Consider the following 19163-nt stretch of genomic DNA (forward strand, 5'->3'; position numbering starts at 1 on the left):
TGCGTTTCTGGATGAGGTATCGAATATATTGCTTCCCCCTACTTATACTTCCCGAGGAGATCACGAATGTAAAATTAGAGAGATTAGAGCGCGCACGGAGGCTTTCAGGCAGTCGTTCTTCCCGCGAACCATACGCGACTGGAACAGGAAAGGGAGGTAATGACAGTGGCACGTAAAGTGCCCTCCGCCACACACCGTTGGGTGGCTTGCGGAGTATCAATGTAGATGTAGATGTAGAACTCAAACTGGAGGGAAGGTGACATTCTTTTCGAGGGATGCTATTGAAAAATATTTAGAGAACCCACACCTGAAGCTGAATGTACAACAATCCTACTACTGTTGATGCACATTTTGCGTTAACGACTATGAACTTAAGATTGGAGAAATCAGCGTTCATATGAAGCCTACAGACAGTCGTGTTTCCCTCTATTTGCAAGTGAATGGGAAAGAAAATGACTACTAGTGGTACTGGGTACCCTCCACCAAGCACCATGCAGTGGCTTGCAGAGTACGTATGTTGATGTGGAGTGGAAACAAGTTTCAAAATTGGTGTTTGTTTTATATTTAAATACTAGCATTCAACACTTAAAGACTGGTTTTTTCTATAAATTCTACTTAGCTCAAAATAAAAAAAAAAGTTTTCTCCATCCTGTTATCGCTTAATTTGTTATACTGATGTCCCTTGGGTTTACATGGCTCAGGTGTTTAAAAATTCACAATACTGGTAGTAAAATTTTATTTCTACATGTCTGAGATAGATGCATAATGGTTATCTTATAACAATGAAGGTCTTTACTTGTTTAATGTTGATATGTGCTAAGTTACTATTTCAAATTATCAGAGTATTATCACTACCAGTAATGCTTCATCAACTGCTTGGTGTGGATGCAACCATTTTTATGATCCTGCAACCACTATGAATCAAGACACACAGGAACTGAAGACATTAGCTGCCCATGGGTATTGATTTAAATCAATGGGTAAATTTGAAAATTTGTGTCTGACTGAATTGCTCCATGTAATGAGGATAATGGACAAGGGGCACCACACCAGTAGTGTACGAGTAAGTTGAGAGTTTGGTTCTGATGGAAGGTGTTTTAGGGTAGTCCATGCAAGTTCGATGACCACTGTGTGCAGATGGCACAGCGCATCTGCCTAGTAAGCAGGAGATCTGGGTTCAAATCCCAGTCTAGCACAGATTTGAAACTTTCCCCATTGATCCACTGATTTAAATCAATGCCCACTGGCACCTAACATCTTTAATTCCCTTGTGCCTTGTAACACAGTAATTTATATGTGTGGCCAACACAATGAAACAATTTCTTTCTAATGAGGAGTTGGAAGCTATAGGAAATGGATCAAACAGTAAGCAGAATGTTTCTGAAGAAGAGAATCACATCTGAAACAGAAGATGTTTCAAACATTGATACCTCACATGGCAACATGCATAGTGGTTCTGTCAAAAGTAAAACATATTAGGCAGAACTTTGAACTTTTTCCATAAACTGGAAGAGTTTGTTGACTTCTTGAAAAAAATAGGTTGGTTCCAATTCTCATTTATGTTGAATTCTATGACAATATCACTTCAGGATAATCCTACAAGTAATCACCATACATTCTCAAACATAATGCAAGTTCATGAAGAAATTCTCACTACACCCCCACATTCTGAAGTTGACACCTGTGTTTTGAGCTAGTGTATAACATTGCAAAACACTAAGACTCAAAACTATTTGTAACCTCAAAAAATTGTTTCCAGAGATAAACCATCTCTAATATCCTACAATGAATGACAAGAATGGTAAGATAAACTTCCACTTTAGGAGTTACGAGAATAGAGCTTCACTAAAAGAATGTTATTAGGTAACATACTCTACTTATGTGACAGTTCACCTTCATGAAATGTCAAATATAGTAAGTTTAATTAAGGTATACTAGGCAGTAAGCAAATAAGCCTAGTAAGTAAGAAGACCCGGGTCCGAGTCCCGGCTGCACCAGATATTTTAATTCACCTCTTCAGCTTCCAACGTTATCGTAGATAAATTAGAGACTTAAATGTCTCAGGGAAAATTTAATTTAAGATCTATACAATCACATGTAGTACAGCACTTCCCCATTATGTCCAATGCTGGGCTGCTATTCCAATGTCGGAGAGCCCCGGTAATAGTGACAATATAAAGGGAGATGTGAATTGGAGTTTGTGTTGGGGAGGGTATTTGATTTAATTAAGGTATTCACTACAGTAAAAGTTTACCTACCTCACAGGATAGTCTCATTAATGTTCACAGTATTCACAGTAACAGGTAAAAAATCATCTTATTACCAGCAGGTGGCAACCCAGAACTGTTTAGTGCCACTTGTTAGATGAAAATATAACAGTTCTTCAATACTTAGAAACAATACTAAAATATACACACATCAAAAAAAAGTTTTGCATCACTCTGGTTCCCAGAACTCCTGAAGATAGACATTGACTGTGGACATTGTATCACAGACACAGTCCCTTTGACTCTTCAGAGATGTCACTAAATCCACCCAAAGATGTAAACAACCATGCATGAGCAGCAATTATTAGATGGAGGGGGTCCGACAGCCGATCCGTTCCAGTCATTCCACCAGGAAGGAGGTACATGGCTCATTTTGTCTGTAGTTCAACCATGCCTAGATGGTCAATACCGTGGTTTGATCATGTCCGCACTGTTACTTTGTGCAAGGAAGGGCTCTCAACAAGGGAAGTGTCCAGGGATCTTGGATCGAACCAAAGTTATGTAGTTCGGACATGGAGAAGATACAGAGAGACAGGAACTGTCGATGACATGCTTCGCTCTGGCCACCCATGGGCTACTACTGCAGTGGATGACTGTTACCTACGGATTATGGCTTGGAGGAACCCTGAAAGCTTTTTGTGCAGCCACAGGATGTCGTGTTATGACTCAAACTGTGCGCAATAGGTTGCATGATGAGCAACTTCACTCCCAACGTCCATGGCGAGGTCCATCTTTGCAACCACGACACCATGCAGCACGGGACAGATGGGCTCAACAACATGCCAAATGGACCGCTCAGGATTGGCATCACATTCTCTTCACCAATGAGTGTCGCATATGCCTTCAACCAGACAATCGTCAGAGACGTGTTTGGAGGCAACCCGGTCTGGCTGAACGCATTAGACACACTGTCCAGCAAATGCAGCACGGTGGAGGTCCCCTGCTGTTTTGGGGTGGCATTATGTGTGGCTGACGTATGTCACTGGTGGTCACATAAGGCGCCATAATGACTGTAAGATACGTGAAAGTCATAAAAGTGCAACTATATTGACAGCATATTGGCGAGACTTTCGTCTTCATGGACTACTATTAGCACCCCAATTGTGCACATCTTGTGAATGACTTCCTTCAGGATGACATTGCTCGACTATAGTAGCCAGCATGTTCTCCAGACATGAAGCCTATCAAACATGTCTGGGTTAGATTGGAAAGGGCTGTATATGGACGACGTGACCCACCAACCACTCCGAGGGAATTGCTGTTGAGGAGTGGGACAATCTGGACCGACTGTGCCTTGATGAACTTGTGGATAGTATGCCACAACGAATACAGTCATGCATCAATGCAAGAGGAAGTCCTACTGGGTATTTGAGGTATCAGTGTGTACAGCAATCTGGACCACCACTTCTGAAGGTCTCGCTGTTTGGTGGTACGACATGCAATGTGCGATTTTCATGAGCAAGAAAAAGGGCGGAAATGATGTTTATGTTAATTGCTGTTGAGGAGTGGGACAATCTGGACCGACTGTGCCTTGATGAACTTGTGGATAGTATGCCACAACGAATACAGTCATGCATCAATGCAAGAGGAAGTCCTACTGGGTATTTGAGGTATCAGTGTGTACAGCAATCTGGACCACCACTTCTGAAGGTCTCGCTGTTTGGTGGTACGACATGCAATGTGCGATTTTCATGAGCAAGAAAAAGGGCGGAAATGATGTTTATGTTGACCTCTATTCCAATTTTCTGTACAGGTTTCGGAACTCTCGGAAACGAGGTGATGCAGAACTTTTTTTGATGTGTGTGTATTTACGTGAAAGCTGCATTGCACTGCTGGCTGTACTTTAGGATTGACTGATTATGTTTCTGTTACATTTAGAGCATTTAATATGCCTGTAACTTATGTCACATAATAACATGGAAAGTCTATGTTAACTTCTGTATTTCATGACTATGCAAGGCCATCTCAGTGGAACAACAATCTGAAGCAACCATACAGTCAAACCACCCAGTACAAACATATGTACTTAAATTTAGAACAGGAAATCAAGAATTTAACTTAGTTTGGATCATCTGGGGCCCAGTAATTGATGTGGTAGTAACCACAGCAGGGTAGGGAAACAGGTGTAGAGGAAAGGCTAAATAGTCAGTTCCTGGAAACTGAAGTTAATATTTTCAGTTGAAGGTAAGAGGCACACTGTAAGATGTGATGGAAGGAGGAAAATCAAACCAAATCCTAAAGCACAAAATTTAACAGCTACAGTTGATGATATGGCAGTATATGATATATAATGGGTTAAACTTATATTTCTGACAATTAGTAAGCGGTCCTACTACTCTTAACTGCAGCTTTTGGTCATCTAATACAGAATCAGTGTGACTTTCCTTTGTGCCTTTAACTGTGTTCCCTCTTTATGAAAAAACTAATAAAAGTACCCATATCCCCAGCTTTAATGCCAGGATCTTTCCCGTTTGTACATCTATCGACCCAGATCAGGTTCTCATAATGAGTGCTATTTAGTCATTTATTATTTCATCTAACTGTCTGTAAACTGAAATTGATCATAGATGGACATGACTGAATTAATGCTAATATATGGCCAATGCCAAAACAACACTTCATTATTTGCTTTTGCTTATGGGATGTTAAGAAAGAGAAAGGAAACATTTCCAGCAACATATCATTTTCATCTTTTTAACTTTGGGGCAAAGAAGACAAAGCTAGCTTCAAACATTTGTGCTCTTGGTGAGAAACTGTCCATTTTAAAGAGTACCACTTCAATGGGAGCACTGTGTCTGCTTTCGGGCAACATGGTAATAATGTCAGGCAACCATCGTGAATCATTTGTACCCCACAGTCAAAAGATTTAGTTTCCGGATACTGGACAATTTTTGGTGCAACTACAGCAAGAAACAGATAACCACATGTATAGCTTCACTTGCTTGTAATCAGTTACTTCATTCGAACACCAATCATTCAAATTAAGAAGTTATAGTGGTGACAGAAACAGTACCTTTGTAACATCAGAAGAAAAAAAATGAATAACTGGAGCACAACAGAAAAGCTGTATACATACAAACATTTTTGTCCATCCACAGAAAATAATGATGTATGCCTCCTGTTTTAATTAACTTTATGTGCTATGAACTGGCTCCCAGGTATTTAACTACAGCTGCTGACACTCTCTGCCAAAAGTTCCAACACTTTGCATTCGATAGGGAAAATATCCTCAAGAAGACTTGTAATGGTACTTTGACTTCCGTGCCTCCGCCAATACAAAGATATAATTTACGATCACGCATGCAGAAGAGCGCTGCGCCAGCGACAGATTTTATAAATAATTTTGTTCGTCTTTTTACTTTTGCGTAGGTTTTTGTTTTTTAAGAACTAATTGATGACTCTCTCTCTTGTCTTGATACAAAAGACGTGTATTTTTCCGCGCTGTGTTGAATGTGCCTTTGGGTGAAAATTAAAATTACATTACAAAGCGAGGTTGTTTCAATAGCTAATGAGGAGAAGATAATTAAGGGAACATTACAGATTGTACCAATAGCTGCTTCAACACAATACACATTCCTAGGTAACTAACATGTTAAACTTGTCCATCAAAGATTTTGGTCTGGAGACCATTCCAAGTCTTCCCTATTTTTCATATCTTGCACCCACAGGCTTCCAAGGAAGAAACATCTGGGTTTAAATCCCATCATCAACAAGATCATTAGAGGTAGAGCACAAGCTCAGATTGGGAAATGATGGTAGGGAAATCAGTCATGTCAGACAATTCCCTTAAGCAATTTTAAGAAATTTGAAAGGCTTCCGTTCCTTATTTAATTTGAAAACTTCAATACCAATTTTGCAGATAACCTTGTATATGCAACTGATAAAATGCTCCAGTGCCAGGAGAAACAAAGAAATATAATGGTGTTAGGGAACATCACTTGAAGGACACAGCACTGTGTGTGTGTGTGTGTGTGTGTGTGTGTGTGTGTGTGCGCTCTCGCTCTCTCTCTGTCTCTCTTTGAGAAGTGAGTGGGGAGGCTAACACTTAGGAAAAAAAGTTTTCTTTGGCATACTTTAAAATTTATGCAAGTTATAATTCAACAGGAATTAGTATCAGAACTGTTCTATTGTTCCTACAGGTAATAAGAAGATAAGATGGAGAACCCTTCTGAATTTATGTATTACCCAAGAGCAGCAGCTCTATTATTTGTAGCAGGGTCATTCCATGCCAAGTGGTCTAGAGTCTCCCGCATGACCTTCATGGATTTTGATGAAATTTTGTATGAACATTCACACATGTTCTCAATGAACACTGGTAAAGTTTCAGTTTCAGAAATTCAATACTTTCGGAGATACAGTCACTTGTTTAAGACCATAGCACAGCTTTCTATAGTGCGTCCTTGAATTTTCAGCAACTTTGAGATGAGATATCTCTGTAAGTATATGCATGAAAGAAACAAAACTTGGCCGTCTTATACAACCTTTAGAGCTCGTTAAAGTAAAATATTAAGAAAAGGATTTCTGAGCAATTTTCATATAGATAATTTGAAGCAAAGTTGGGCGAAAAAATAGCCGTTTAAAAAAAAATGCGAACTTTAGTTTTTTATATCTCCAAAAGTAGTTGTGGGATGTACATGAAACTTTGCACACCACAATTCACCAACACACGGTCTTATAATATAAAATTTCATTCTCCTATTGCTTTCCATTATTTCACAAATCTAGGGTGAAGTTGACGATTTTTCAAAAAGTGCTAAAAATGGGTACTTTTAGTCAAATTTTTCAAAAAAGTGTTTTCTCCAAACTCTTCTAAACTATGGTCATTACAAAGAGCATATTCTAAACTATCTAGAAATGTGGATTTGGTTTTGCAATGCAAGCTTATAAGGCCCTAAAAAGTAGCATCATCAGAGAGGTGCACTGGAAGTTTGAACACATTTTTCTGGCACTCAAATTATACCTGAAATTTTTTATTTTGCCTTATACATGTTTATTAATGTCTGGGATAAGTGAAATAAGAAGTCCTGATGCATAGGACCTAGATTAAGTCCGAATAGTAAAAGAAGAAAAGTAGAAACAATGTTATTTCTTATTTGTCACCTCCCCCCCCCCCCCCTCCACTCTCTCTCGCTCTCTCTCTCGCGCACACCACACACACACACACACACACACACACACACACACACACACACAAACAACTATGATTAAGAATGAATGTAAATCGTAAAATTTATTTGCATAATCATCTAATTATTAGTTGCCTGTTTAATGAACAACACCAGCTTACTGATGGAAAAGAAGTGTATAAATGAGTTGCTATGGTCCATGGTGGCTTAATCACTGCTAGTTTCATTTCACCTGATAAAACCAGCATTCCCATTGCCATAGGGGCCACACCCGATAGCTTCGCAACAACAGCCATGGGTGGGTTTCTTTACCACAGGATCCCAAGCTTGATAAGGGTTTCTTTACACAGGTTCTCAAGCCTGATAGTAAAATTATTTAAGTGCCCTGTGTAAAATTAGAAGGCACTCTTGGTTTCCTTAGATTGTTTCCTCTAACCTATTTCAATTTTTGATATGCTACATTAATTTTCTGATGAATATCAAGAGGAATGGTGTATTGCCGGCCAGACGAATTTACTGATGGAGCTGGAATAACTGCAATAATGTGGTGTTCCGGAACCCAGCACTTGTCACTTCTTGGTGGCCCATAAAAATGAATTTGCTGGACCATGTGGGTGCATAAAGTTTATTAATGCATCCCTTTGCTCTGTGGAGGTCTCTCAGATATTCCCAATCCACCACACGTTTTCATAGATGCATGCAACATATTGTCCTGGTTGGAGAGCAGACATTAGTATGCCTCCTTCGTTACTGTGACCCATTTTAGCTAGAAAATATGAACAATCATTTGAAACTGTGATGACCTGAATTGTTGTTTCATGAATAGGTAAAAAGTGATGATTTTCTCTAGTGCCTGCTACAGTTTGTCCAAGTTTAAACCTCTCTTCTTGTGACAATATTTTTTTCAATTTCATCTTTACTGACGAAAACAAATTGAATTCCATTAATGTTTTCAGAGCAGATGTGAAACAGATCTAGGGGGGTAAGAATTTGTCCAATAAGTGGCCTTTGCAAGTTTGCTCTTGCTGCTAACCGCTTTGTTGTACCTCCAATCCCATCACAAGGTGATTTCCCGTGACTAGTAGAAAAAAAATTCCATTCGGCTGTCATTCCTAAATCACGCTTATGATAGCACACATTTAGGAAATTCTTGAAATTTTTATATTGAGCACTTGAGACATCACTGAAATAATGAATGTGGGATATCTGTGCAAACCGTGCTTTTATATATTTGACGAACTCCTTGATAAAAACGTGAACTGTAATAGTGTCATGCCGCAAACAATTACTGATAATGCAAAAACTTAAAGATTCTACTTTCTCATTCTGACGAAAGTAGATAACAAATGGATGAATTGTTGCTTGACTATTGTCCCAGTGGAAGCCTTGCGCAGCATCCTGAACGATAAAAGAATAATTTTCTGAAAAATCCAATAGGACAACAAGCTCTTCGTCTTTCAGATGACATTTAAGGCCTTTAAGATGCAAGCTTTGATGATTGGCAATGTAATGATGGCATGGCAGACTCCATATTTTATTTTTTACATCTTCAATAAATTCATCCACTACCATCTGCTTTGTGTCCAGTGTGGGCCGATCGGTATGTATCCATTGCTTAAACACAATAACTTCCTGAGGCTCATGATCTAAGAAATAGCTGGCAATTTCAGATGCTATAGCTTCGGGCCCAGGACACCTTTCACAGCGATGTAGCATGCACTGTTTAGAGTTCAAACTGTAAACTGCCTTGCTGAAAATCTCCTTATAATTTTCACGTATACCAGCTCTGCTAAGCATAAGCTTAACATTTTGGTGAATTGCAGAGACGCAAACTGCATGCATTCCAGGTGATCCTACTGTTACACACCATTTGGTCTAAGTTCACAAAACTTTGAGAACCCTATTTCTGGACCATTTATATTCTTATAGATAACATACATTTCCCGTAAATTGCAAAGTAACAATCTTTTCTGCATGTATGTCTTTCTATCTAAAAGTCTAACTGAAATACTATCTTTTTTTTCCAGGGTACACCCTACTATACTTATCATTTTCAAAAAAATTTTGCACTCTACTAGCAACTTCTGCTGGTAATTTCCTGCTTTGCCTATTTTCGGGAAGTGCCAGAACGCCCTTCTCTGCCTTAAGCTTCAGAGCATTCTTCACCATTCTTTCGGACACGCCGAACTGAGCTGCTGTTTGTCTGACTGTCCAACTTACAGGTGCCAAGGTTAAAATTTGCATCTGTTCTTTATGAATTGCATTCTGCATCTTGGCTTTCAGTTCAGTCAGCAAATGTGCATAGTCGGCACAGTTTCCACATTCCTTAATTTCACTAGCATCTTCAATTTGTCGGTTTACTCCCATTGCATTTACAATTCTGTTTTTAATCACATTTTGAGCCTTTTGAATTTTCTTCTTCACATATTGGGGCTTATCTCTGTAGCTTACTGTTCTCTTCAGGGGTGAAATACTGATAGACAATAAGCTACTATTGAATTCTTCTTTTGGTGTAAAGTCCTCATGAGAATGTGATGATGAGGCTGATAAAGCTTCGTCCAAGTGTTCATTTAAGGTAGTCCTGCAAGCCGGACAAATTTTCTGACCTGGTTGCTTGGTTGGTTTTTTGGGGGAAGAGACCAAACAGCGAGGTCATCGGTCTCATCGGATTAGGGAAGGACAGGGAAGGAAGTCGGCCGTGCCCTTTCAGAGGAACCATCCCAGCATTTGCCTGGAGCGATTTAGGGAAATCACGGAAAACCTAAATCAGGATGGCCGGACGCGGGATTGAACCGTCGTCCTCCCGAATGCGAGTCCAGTGTTTTTGACCTGGCTTTATGTTATTAACAAGCTGCTTCTTCAACATATCAGAAGCCTTATTAGCTGTTTCAGTATCAAGAGTGCGAATTCCTGCCTTAACATTATGATTCACCTTCCCAAAGGGATTGAAGCATTTTTTTTGTAACCTCTCATATTGTGTCAATAACAGGGCTTCATGGTGTAGGCAAACTTGAGAGGTATTGTCCAGCTTTGCTTCAGAATGTCAGACCAACAACTCTTTTTCCTCATCACTAAAATCCGGAAACCATTTTAAAGCAGCTTTTTTGGCAAAGAAAGTGACATGACACTTTGTTCCACTATCTCCTTGCCCAATTGAGCAGGAAGGTATGCTGTTCCCATCTGCATCCATCTGTAATCAGTAACTAAATAATGTATTTGGCCTCTAAGTGCAAATTATAATCTGCTTACATTTCAGACAAATTGCTACTGAATGAAATTATACACAATGTATAATACCAATGAAAAAATCTAATAAGAGATATATGCTATAAAAGACACAATCAAAACAATTTTTTGTAAATTAGATTACAAACTTTGATGGTCTTACGAATCACTTAACAAGCCACACTCAGTTAAGAGAACCCACTCACTATGCTGCAAACACACCACTGAAATAATGATTGTTCAAACAAGGCTCACAATAATGAAACAATCTGATTGTTAAAGTAATTGTTGCCATTATATTTTCTATAAACAGTTAATCTTGCGAATTTTCTCTGTGAAACTAGTGGTTACATATTTACCAAGGTAGTAGGCTACATTTAAGTGTGATTAAATACAAAATTAAAATTCTTAGTTGTTTAACCAACCAATTTCACATGTTTCCCTAATAACGTTAAGACAAAAATTCACAGGTTACAACACCTAGGTACTAAAATCTCTGCAATATTGATGGGAAAATTTACATCACTTGATGCATGATTCAAGCAAACCGATTCCTTTTTGGAAAAATGTTTTATACAATTGAATCCAAAAATTAGGTCTTCATTTTCCACTTGTAAATATTTACAATTTTGAGAAGTACAAAAAATATGAAGCTATTATTCGTTGAATTCTTTATGATCTCTCTCTCTCTCTCTCTCTCTCTCTCTCTCTCTCTCTCTCTCTCTCTCTCTCTCTCTCTCAGAGTTTTATGCAGATGAACACTTATGATAAAAGCAGAAGGGCTACTTCTCATAGTTTTCAAGTTTTTCTAACAGTCTCATTGCCTATTTACCAGATCTTTTTATTTCAATTATTCAAGGCACTAATAAACATTTATTAGGCATAATAAAAGGTTTCAGGTATAATTTGAGCGCCAGAAAAATGTGTTCAAACTTCCAGTGCGCCTCTCTGATGATGTTACTTTTTAGGGCCTTATATGCTTGCATTGCAAAATCAAATCCACTTTTCTAGATAGTTTAGAACATGCTCTTTCTAATGACCATAGTTTAGAAGAGTTTGGAGAAAACACTTTTTTGAAAAATTTGACTAAAAATACCCATTTTTAGCACTTTTTGAAAAATCGTCAACTTCACCCTAGATTTGTGAAATAATGGAAAGCAACAGGAGAATGAAATTTCATATTCTAAGACCTTGTGTTGGTGAGTTATGGTGTGCAAAGTTTCATGTACATCCCACAATTACTTTTGGAGATATAAAAAACTAAAGTTCGCATTTTTTTTATAAACAGCTATTTTTTCACTCAACTTTGCTTCAAATTATCTACATGAAAATTGCTCAGAAATCTTTTTCTTAATATTTTACTGAAAGAGCTCTAAACGTTGTATAAGATGGCCAAGTTTTGTTTCTTTCATGCAAATACTTACAGAGGTATCTCATCTCAAAGTTGCTGAAAATTCAAGGACGCACTATTGAAAGCTGTGCTATGGTTTCAAACAAGTGACTATATCTCAGCAAGTATTGAATTTCTGAAACTGAAGCTTTACCAGTGTTCATTGAGAACATGTGTGAATGTTCAAACAAAATTTCATCAAAATCCATGATGGTCATGTGGGAACATTTCTCGATATTAGACCACTTGGCACGGAATGGCCCAGCATGGGACATACATGAATTTTGTTACGTACCTTCATTAACAGAATTAACCCAAATCCAGATGTGTGGTATTACTTCTCATAAAAAAACTTTGGCTTAATATTAAACACAAGCATCAATGGAATATTAAAAAGTTTTTAATTTGTCAGGATTAAGGTCAGTAAAGACAGCACACAATCTTAAACTGAAAAAAGGAGGAGAAGCCAGTACCACAGTATCCAAGTCAAGAGATTATAATAATAATGATAATAATAATAATAATAATAATAATAAGATGGTCCATATGTAGATTAGGAGTCTCATAACCCGAGTCCATGGTCTTAACTGCTGTGCCACCAAACCTGGTACTTATCCAAGGAGCTTTATCACGAACACAGAATAAATGCTTGTGGATGAAGGGGGGAAAAAAGAGGAAAAAATCTCACAAAGCAATTGTTACAAATGATCCATATTTCATACACATAAAAGAATTATGTGAGGGTTGATCACATGCACATAAAATTTTGTGTTCTGAGTGCATACCGCAGAAGAACAGGTAAAGGTATGGCTGGGAGGGGAGGTGGTGGTGGGGAGAGAGGTACTGACATGTATATTAATAAAGAGTGGCAAAACAAGATTTCAGGCAACCCCAGTGAAAGCCATGACTAAATTTTCAGCCCTTCAGGTGCTTGCAACTGTGCTGTTTTGACCAGTGTGCTGTTTTCCAAATTTAATTTTTGCGCGAGTGCCACATCGCAATGCAATGCTTAACTGTGATCTTTTGAGTGAAGTCAGACTTGCTTACTGCAGCAAATTACACTATCAATCAATATATTAAATCACTTTCTTCACAACAATGTTTGATCTTATACTGAAGCTCTTGCTTACAACTTACTCACAGAGACACAATGAGGCAAACAATTTCATTATGATGTAGCAATGGAAGACTTCATGTGCACAACTAGCTGGTACATGAAATCACTCTTTTTGCAATGATGGCATCAAGAACACTCCAACACATTGGGCTAAGTACATTTCTAAGTCAAGAGATTATGTAGGAAAGTAATGTATACTGGATTATGCTCTAACAGTAAACAAAAAATTAAAAACAAAAGCCTTATTTATAGCTGATACACTCTCACAGTGATACAAGTTATATATTGCATATGTCCACAAACAGAGTGTCATAAATATGGTGATAATTTCTACATTTACTGTGGCTTCCTCTAGCTATAATAAAATCCTCCAGTAATGCTCACAATGAGCACAGCTTGCTGGCAGACATCTTAGGTGGTAGTGTGTACAGCAAAGTGATTGGTCCTAAGAGTTTGGTTGATAATGATGAACAGGTTAGAAGCAGTCTTATCATGTTCAAACAACTTGCAGGAATGTAGTTGGGTGTCATTTTCAACAAATTCTGTCATTTTCAAGGCATAAATGCAATGAGAAAGACTGTGCAAGGTGATACTTTTGTTGATGGCCTTATGAAAGTGTTGTCTGGCCTCATGAAAGAGGGAGTTTAAACAGTTTTTTCTAACATCTGAATTCATGATGGAGGTATGAAAGAATGGCCACCTTCCCTTCCTTGACATGCTGGTCAGGAGGAAGGTTGATGGTATGCTGGGACATGTCATTTATATTATGCCAGCTCACAATGATTTGACAGTTGCTTCACCAAACACAGTGTGAAGAAGTGCTTCGTACCCTGTTTCACAGAGACCCCAAGTTATCTCAGGTACTGAAAGCTTATCAGTCACGTTAGCCCCTCTTGAAATCGCCTTCTGCCATAATGATTGTAGTGGAAGACAGATCAGATGCCTGTTGTGCTATAGACCAAACATGAATCAGTTGAGTGATCAAAATAATGAGGTAGAACCTTAGTCTATGGCCTTTTTGGCCTACACAGTTGGCACTTCCAACAAGACTGGTCATATTCTGTGAAAATGTGGTATGTAGTTTTTTTTTCCACCTGCATCTACACTGAAGTGCTAAACAAACTGGTATAGGCATTCTAGAATGAAATTTTCACTCTACAGTGAAGTGTGCGCTGATATGAAACTTCCTGGCAGATTAAAACTGTGTGCCGGACCGAGACTCGAACTCGGGACCTTTGCCTTTCGCGGGCAAGTGCTCAACCGACTGAGCTACCCAAGCATGAATCACGCCCCGTCCTCACAGCTTTACTTCTGCCAGTACCTCGTCTCCTACCTTCCAAACTTTACAGAAGCTCTCCTGTGAACCTTGCAGAACTAGCACTCCTGAAAGAAAGGATATTGCGGAGACATTGCTTAGCCACAGCCTGGGGGATCTTTCTAGAATGAAATTTTCACTCTACAGCGGAGTGTGCACCGATATGAAACTTCCTGGCAGATTAAAACTGTGTGCCGGGCTGAGACTCGAACTCGGGACCTTTGCCTTTCGTGGGCAAGTGCTCTACTGACTGAGATACCCAAGCACGAATCACGCCCCGCCCTCACAGCTTTACTTCTGGCAGTATAGGCATGCGTATTCAAATACAGAGATATGCAAACAGGCAGAGCCCGGCGCTGCGGTTGGCATGCCTATATAAGGCAACAACTGTCGTGCACAGCTGTTAGATTGGTAACTGCTGCTACAATGGCAGGTTATCAAGATTTAAGTTAGTTTGAATGTGGTGCTATAGTTGGCGCAAAACAATCGGACACAGCTTCTCCGAAGTTGCGATGAGTGGGGATTTTCCCATACGTCCATTTCATGAGTGTACCATGAATATCAAGAATCCAGTAAAACATCAACCTCTCAACATCACTGTGTCTGGAAAAAGATCCTGCAAGTATGAGACTAATGATGACTGAAGAGAATCATTCAATGTGACAGAAGTGCAACCCTTCTGCAAATTGGTCCAGATTTCAATGCTGGGCCATCAACGAGTGTCAAGAGTGGGAACAATTTCACTGACATGGGCTTTCAGAGAAGAAGGTCCACTCTTGTACCCTAGATGACTGCACGACACAAAGCTTTATGCCTCACCTGGACCTGCGAACACCAACATTGGACTGTTGATGACTGGAAACATATTGCCTGGTCGGACGAGTCTCGTTTCAAATTGTATCACGCGGATGAACATTTACAAGTATGGAGACAGCCTCATGAATCTAAGGATCCTGCATGTCGCAGGGGACTGTTCAAGATGGTGGAGGCTCTGTGGTGGTGTGGGGAATGTGCAGTTGAAGTGAAATGGGATTCCTGATACATCTAGATATGACTCTGACAGGTGTCACATGCATAAGCATCCTGTCTGATCACCTGCATCCATTCATGTCCATTGTGACTTCCAATGGACTTGGGCAATTCCAGCAGGACAATGTGACACCCCACATGTCCAGAATTGCTACAGAGTGGCTCCAGGAACACTCTTCTCAGTTTAAACACTTCCGCTGGCTACTAAAGTCACCAGACATGAACATAACAGCCAATGTCTTGTGGTTACATACTACGTTTACATACACTCAGTCCTTAGGTACAGGATTCTTTTCTGGGGACTGAAGGTATGAATCACTGACATAGCTTTTAAATTGCAGAAAATGACCATAACAATAATAACTGGTAGCAGTAGTCAGCATCACTGTAAAAAGCTATTTAAAAAATTGAGCAACCTTACTGCAGTGAGAGGGTACATCTGCCAATCCGTAGTATATATCAGGCTGTCAAAATAAAAACAAAAAACTCAAAACTATTTTATATCAAGGGACAAAACTGTATAATAAATTGTCAAAGTAGTGAAAATGTAAAAGATTAGAGGACCCAGAATAGTGGATAGTAATGTAAGGGGATAACTACAGTTCCTTGCCACATTTCGGTAGATGGTTATGGTCTACTGCTTTCACAATGATATCATGTGTCAAGACGTACAATGCATGATAGTGATGCCTGTTCGCTTAATTTTTCAAGTAGACAGTAGCAAATAGTTGAATATGGAGTCTGGAATTGATACAAGGAGCACAGAAGCATCTTCACAGTCCAGGAGATATCAGTGAGTGTCTCAGTGTGTGTGGCAGTGAAGAGTGAAACTTTTCTGGTTGTTGAAACAAACTGTGTGTAAATCAAGGAACATTATACAATATGGACTTACTGAATGAGGCTGTGCAGCTATTACAACAACAACAACATATTTTGGAGGATGGAGTTGCTCTGTCTAGCCATCCTGATTTGTGGTTTCCTGGATTGCTAAGGCAAATGCTGGGATGGTTCCTTACTCCATGCCACAGCCAACCATCTGTCCTATGCCCATCGGCTACCTATCCAATCCTCGGGTCATACATTTTGGCCTACAGATTTTCACTGTATTACCTTGAGAAATCCTATATCATTGTGAGACGTTCCTTGGACAAATGAACAGTCAAACACACTTACAACAACCTAATATTGCAGGACATCAACTTCGCACCAGCCATCCCATGGAATATAACACCACACAAATTTGGTCTGCACTTCCAGCTATCAGGATAGTTTTATTACGGAAGCAGTTGAGACAAATTTAGCAAGTGACCTTATAAATAGAAATAAGGATTTTTGCTCAAGTTTGGCTTGGAATCCTGCTCTCTCCACAGTCAAATGACAGACAGACAGAGTTACTCCCATTTGGTCCCCCACGGGTAATTAATATTGACAACTTCTGATGTTAGCCATCTTTGGTTGTGTGGTAATGTTTATGGTGTTTGTGGAGAGAGGGGGGGGGGGGGGGGGGAGGAGCATGGGTGTGCACACATTTGGGCAGGCGAGTGCATGTGCCCCGCATACTGAGGTTTCTGTTTCCTTGCACAGTGCTATAATGTACCTGTCAAAATACTGGCAGTTCTCAAAGACATTATCCAGCTGCTTTGTTTAAGTTCTTTGAACATATTGTATGTTGGGAGAAAGTCACATTTTACAATGTCTCATCATGTTCAACATATGCTTCATGGGGAATAGATCTGGTGATTGATATGGTCAGGGAAGTTTGTGATCATTTTGGCCTCTGATTTTCCAATCCAAAGCTGGAGCCACTGCTTGACGTACTCTGGTAGTAATTGCTCTCACAGTGAATGATGCCCTCACAAACAACTGTTACTGATTTCAGGATAGAACTACTGCCAGTACTTGATCTTTCCTTGCACTATCAAAGGTAATTCACATGGTGATGAGGTGTGATTGGAAGCCTAAGGGGCAGCACCTTTCATCACAGTCCAGCTTCCTGACAGTCCCAGCTAATGTTTTCAATGCAATGTTAGTTCTAATTTGCTTTATGATCGCTGTGCAATCCACAATGGCTGATACTTGGTTGGGTTTGTCCAGATGCAATTTGCATCTCATTACCAACCAGGACAAAGATGTCAAGTATGTTAACCTTCCTTGGGACAGCAGCATCAACATTATTTCAGAAATGAAAGCTCACAAGCTTTGATTTACAGAATACTTAGCATGGTCATTCAGGCCACTATACACATGCAATGTGCCACTGAAATCCATTTAACTATATGAATTTTGCTTATCAAGTTCAAGGTGTCACGTCCACAACTTTTACGAACTCGGTGTGATATTTCCCACAGCAATTCTAGTGTTGGCTGTAACAATTCAACACTATTTTTTTGGTAAGTGAAATGCAGTTGATATGAGCTTAAATATTTCCATGCTCAATATGTGATTGCTACTACACCATAATTCTTGACTTTACTGTTCACTTTTCACATGCTATTCACATGTTACTTTGTAAATGCAAAACAATATAAGTTTTGCAATGCACAATATTATTGCAGCATGTTAGATGTTGGAAGTATATTACAAGTTTCTAAATATGGGTAACTGCAAATTCTGTGAAAGACAATAAAACAAGATGAAGAACATATATTGTTTTGTGATTGATAGTTAGGAAATGAATGTTAGTATAGTTAATTTTTATATGCAAATGTTAATATCATGGAGATATAATAATTATTCACACAACACACTATCACACACGTACATTTATGAAACTTTAAATCTCAAACGATGAACAATTTTTCATCATGTTTTATAACATGGAGCAATGAAAGAAATTGCAGCATCACAAAAACTAGAATCAACAAAAGGAAATGAAAGAACAGACTCACTTGCGATAGCAGATCTTAGTTATCTGATGCAAATCTTTATTCCGTCTCTTGACGATTTCAGCGCAACTAATTGCTTTACCCATTCCTCCTCCAGAACCACTCCAAACAATTGAACGTTCATCTTTAAATGCTTTCAGAGCATAGTTGAGAAGGTTCCTCATTTTGCTACCACCTGTGACCTGAAAACAAGTAATGACTAGATAAATCAATTATTTCATTGCTGACAAATTACTCCGGCAACATGCATATATCTTTGGATAGCATATGGAAATACCTGTTTCCAAGCAATTTGCAACAGCAACAATTTTGTGTGTGCATGCGTATTGGGAGGGGGGGTTATGAAATTCAAAATTTTAAATGCCACCATTACGTCTAATCAAGTAATGGATGATCCACTGTAATTCTCCAAATGTTCTCCTGCAGTAGCAGAAATCATTGCCAACAAAAATCACTGACTGAGCTGAGAAGAGCAGCAGTTATAACTGTGTTGTTCAGTATGCATGGCATGCCATGTAATAATCAGGAACAAAATCTGCTTTGGCAGATGTGGAGGAAGGATGTATTGCCCCTGAAACAAATATTCACTAAATTCAAATTATTGGTGTTGTGGTCTTCATTTTGATGACTGATATGATTCAAGTCTACAAGCTAGGCTCTCCTGTGGAGGTCTCATTAAATCTGCTTAACTGTTGCAATATACTGGAAGCTGTAGTCAAGCCTTGGTCTCCCTCTGTAATTTTGACATCCCCACCCCCTCCCACCTCCCATTTCCCTCTATTACCAAATTAACTATTTCATGATACCTC

The 19163-nt window shown here is 39.1% G+C and overlaps 1 protein-coding gene across 2 annotated transcripts in view; it reads right to left on the bottom strand.

Annotated features, from left to right (window-relative positions):
• Positions 1-19163, bottom strand: part of LOC126474869 (ribonuclease P protein subunit p25-like protein) — a 50313-nt gene that overhangs the window by 15402 nt on the left and 15748 nt on the right. For both annotated transcript variants that reach the window (XM_050102350.1, XM_050102351.1), the window contains exon 3: positions 18358-18536. In XM_050102350.1, the coding sequence (XP_049958307.1) occupies positions 18358-18536 (179 nt within the window). The remainder of the gene's footprint in view (positions 1-18357; positions 18537-19163) is intronic.

The sequence above is a fragment of the Schistocerca serialis genome, chromosome 4 (assembly GCF_023864345.2).
Source record: "Schistocerca serialis cubense isolate TAMUIC-IGC-003099 chromosome 4, iqSchSeri2.2, whole genome shotgun sequence".
Classification (NCBI taxonomy): domain Eukaryota; kingdom Metazoa; phylum Arthropoda; class Insecta; order Orthoptera; family Acrididae; genus Schistocerca; species Schistocerca serialis.